At 41.1% G+C, this 3,060-nt stretch overlaps 1 protein-coding gene across 1 annotated transcript; it reads left to right on the top strand.

Annotated features, from left to right (window-relative positions):
• The first annotated feature begins 989 nt into the window (after positions 1–989).
• Positions 990–2,285, top strand: LOC108675734. Its single transcript, XM_018163759.2, has 2 exons — positions 990–1,021; positions 1,246–2,285. The coding sequence occupies exon 2, from the start codon at positions 1,246–1,248 to the stop codon at positions 1,996–1,998; it is 753 nt and encodes a 250-aa protein (XP_018019248.1). The 5' UTR covers positions 990–1,021; the 3' UTR covers positions 1,999–2,285.
• Positions 2,286–3,060: the final 775 nt, after the last annotated feature.

The following is a 3,060-nucleotide window of genomic DNA, read 5'->3' as shown; positions in this document are numbered from 1 at the left end:
GTTATCGACGTCTGCGTGGGGACCTCATTGAAGTATACAAGTATACTCATGGTATATACAAGGTCTCAGAAGGATTACTAGAATTTGAAACAAGAACCAACACCAGGGCTACGGCTATAATCTAGAAAAACTACGCTGCAACTTGTCGACGCGACAAAATTTCTTCTCGCTTCGAATCACCGACATGTGGAACAGCCTCCCTGAAGACATCGTTGGCGCTCCGAGCATAAACTCGTTCAAGAACAGACTAGATAAAGCTACGGAGAAATATATGTTCAGATTTGAAATGCCTAGCACCATATAGAACCCGGTGGAAGTCTAGTAGTTATTTCAAACTATCGTCAGCTTGAAGAGGTCCGGTCGAAGGACCTGTTTTTGGATCTCCTGTGGACGAGTCACAAAAACTACAAGAATCGGCGACAGGCCGCATCATGCCTATTCTTCAGCGCCGACATCACTATGTTATGTTATGATATGGTTATAATTTCACCTGCACAATAATTTTCCTCTAAATTTTACGATAAGTTGTTTTCATCATGTCCGCCATGAATAAATAAGATGTAAAAAGAAATTAGCTCCAAGTCCATTCGGTGATGTAGGAAAGTTTGCTTGTGCATTACATTTCAGAAAATCCTTCTTGAATTCAAGTTAGTATCAATCTATTCATATCCATCACCTCTCCGTAAAATTCCTGTATGAATGGTTGGTTACTAACTCTATGAAAAATGTTATATTGTGGCCATTAAAAAATTGGAAAGGATGCTCTTAAAAAACGTGTTCCGTCTGTACATTGAACAGATTAAGAATACTAAAATACGTATAATTACAGCCCTCATCAATATTCCCTGTCGCCCTGATTACAACAACCGCTGCCCATGAAACAGGATCCCAAAATGTCGTTAACTCGTGACAGGTATTGCGTATTATGGGTAAGGGGATATATAACAGCGCCATCGCCTCCCAAACCTCACAACCAGTCCAGCGTCCGTACAAAAAACATCTCTGCAGCTGCTCCAACAAAGTGAGTATTTATTTTCTATAATATTTTTCATCTTTTAATCGCACGCTAGATGACGGCTTATCAACAATGCTTATGCCACAGCCAGGATTTTTCTTTGTGCTTATGAAGCATCTTTCTTCTGTTAAGTCCCCTTCTTTTAATCAAGAAAAATGTTATTCTCTTCGTATCCATTATATATTAGGAGTGTAATTGACATGAAAATGAATATTTTTGTCATTTTTCAGATGAATACCATTCTGTTCCTGACCGCTGCGGCGCTGTGCGCGTCCCTGGGTCTCACCTACCCGACCGATTTTGCGAAAGGCAGCGGAGGACTTCAGACAACCGCTGAGCCAGTAACCATGACTCCGGAAATCGTGTTTGTGGATGACAGTAGTGAAGCTACAGCCGGCCAGCGATATAAAAGATCTGTCAGTCTCCAGTCTACCGCTGAGCCAATGACCATGACTCCTGAAATCGTGTTTGTGGATGACAGTAGTGAAGCTACAGCCAGCCAGCTATATAAAAGATCTGTCAGTCTCCAGTCTACCGCTGAGCCAATGACCATGACTCCTGAAATCGTGTTTGTGGATGACAGTAGTGAAGCTACAGCCGGCCAGCGATATAAAAGATCGGACAGTCTCCAGTCTACCGTCGAGCCAATGACCATGACTCCCGAAATCGTGTTTGTGGATGAAAGTAGTGAAGCTACAGCCGGCCAGCGATATAAGAGATCGGGCAGTGACAGTTTCGATGACAGGAACGTTGCTCGGAATGAATTTCTTCAAACGACTTCAGCTCCATTGAAACACGATGAAACTCCTGGGCATACGCATCAGCGTGATGGCTTGATCGACGTTTCTTCGACATGGGATGAAAAGGCAAAATTTCCGGGAGAAGAGATTGAGGAATCGACTGAGAGTGGACCATCGAATCCCGTTGACTTGCTAACACAACTTAGAGAAAAATTTATTAAGTTGAAGGAACATATTATTTAGGCTATGGAATAAATTTAAATAAGTTATTTAATCTCATTTCAGGGGAAGAGCCAATAGCTCCTCCTGCACGGGATGATTAAGCAACTAACATTCCAGAAAAGACGTCCCGTGGCCACTGCTGTGCACTGCATAGCACGACGAGCTTTCTTTAAATATAATGGCATATCATCTATTATGTGGTTGATATTCTTAAATTGATTTCTCATTCATTAACAAGTAGTTGTTGGTTCATGTTTATTAGGTGATGTCCAATGTTTACCAGTGTTAATAAAATAATAGCCTTGGCGTGTCATTATAATAATATTAACCTAACCTAATATATATATAATAAAAATAAACCCTTGACGATCTTTAATTGAGGCGGCAGCAATGGACGGTACACTTATGTGGCCGAATTGCATAAATAAATCGAGATTGACGAATACAGCGGGTGTGGGCCGCTCAAATGCGAGCAACGTTTTTACAGAAACTATGACAAGTTGGAAGATTATAAGTTTTACTTGGCGTTCGAAAACTCGAACTGCGACGACTACGTAACAGAGAAGGTGAGTTTATGATAATTTAAGTGATTCTATCTTGGCTTAATGCATCACTCAAAACATTGAATGGGTCATGTCGAACATATTTTTAACGCAGCACTGAATGACACTCTTGCTGGGAGAACTAGGTCAGGATGACCCACACAGCTAGAGGCAAGGGATGCGTATCAGGGTGGAATAATTTGACACGCGTTGTGGTTCTTGCCAACAGTTTATGGCTAGTACAAAATGTTTACTTGGAAAATTCATGAAGAACAAGCCAAGCATATGCAGTATATACATGATAATTAAACAAAGCGCAAGGCAGGTATTGCAGTTTAGTGAGAGGCTAAAATTTACAAAATTATCGAAATAAAGCTCGGACAAAGCGACTAACTTTATCTCACCTTTAAGTGCTGCCTATACCAGTTGAACTGCCGTAGTAAGTTACTGATACCGGATAAAGGGTCTTAAATAAATTTTAACATTGGGAGCACAGGAATGCGTCGATGTTGTAGATCAGCTACGGCCGATGAGATGATCC

Source organism: Hyalella azteca, unplaced genomic scaffold (genome assembly GCF_000764305.2).
Source record: "Hyalella azteca isolate HAZT.00-mixed unplaced genomic scaffold, Hazt_2.0.2 contig8077, whole genome shotgun sequence".
NCBI classification, from domain to species: Eukaryota; Metazoa; Arthropoda; class Malacostraca; order Amphipoda; family Hyalellidae; genus Hyalella; species Hyalella azteca.
The sequence above is the reverse complement of the archived record's forward strand: the minus strand, read 5'-3'. Positions and strand labels throughout refer to the sequence as shown.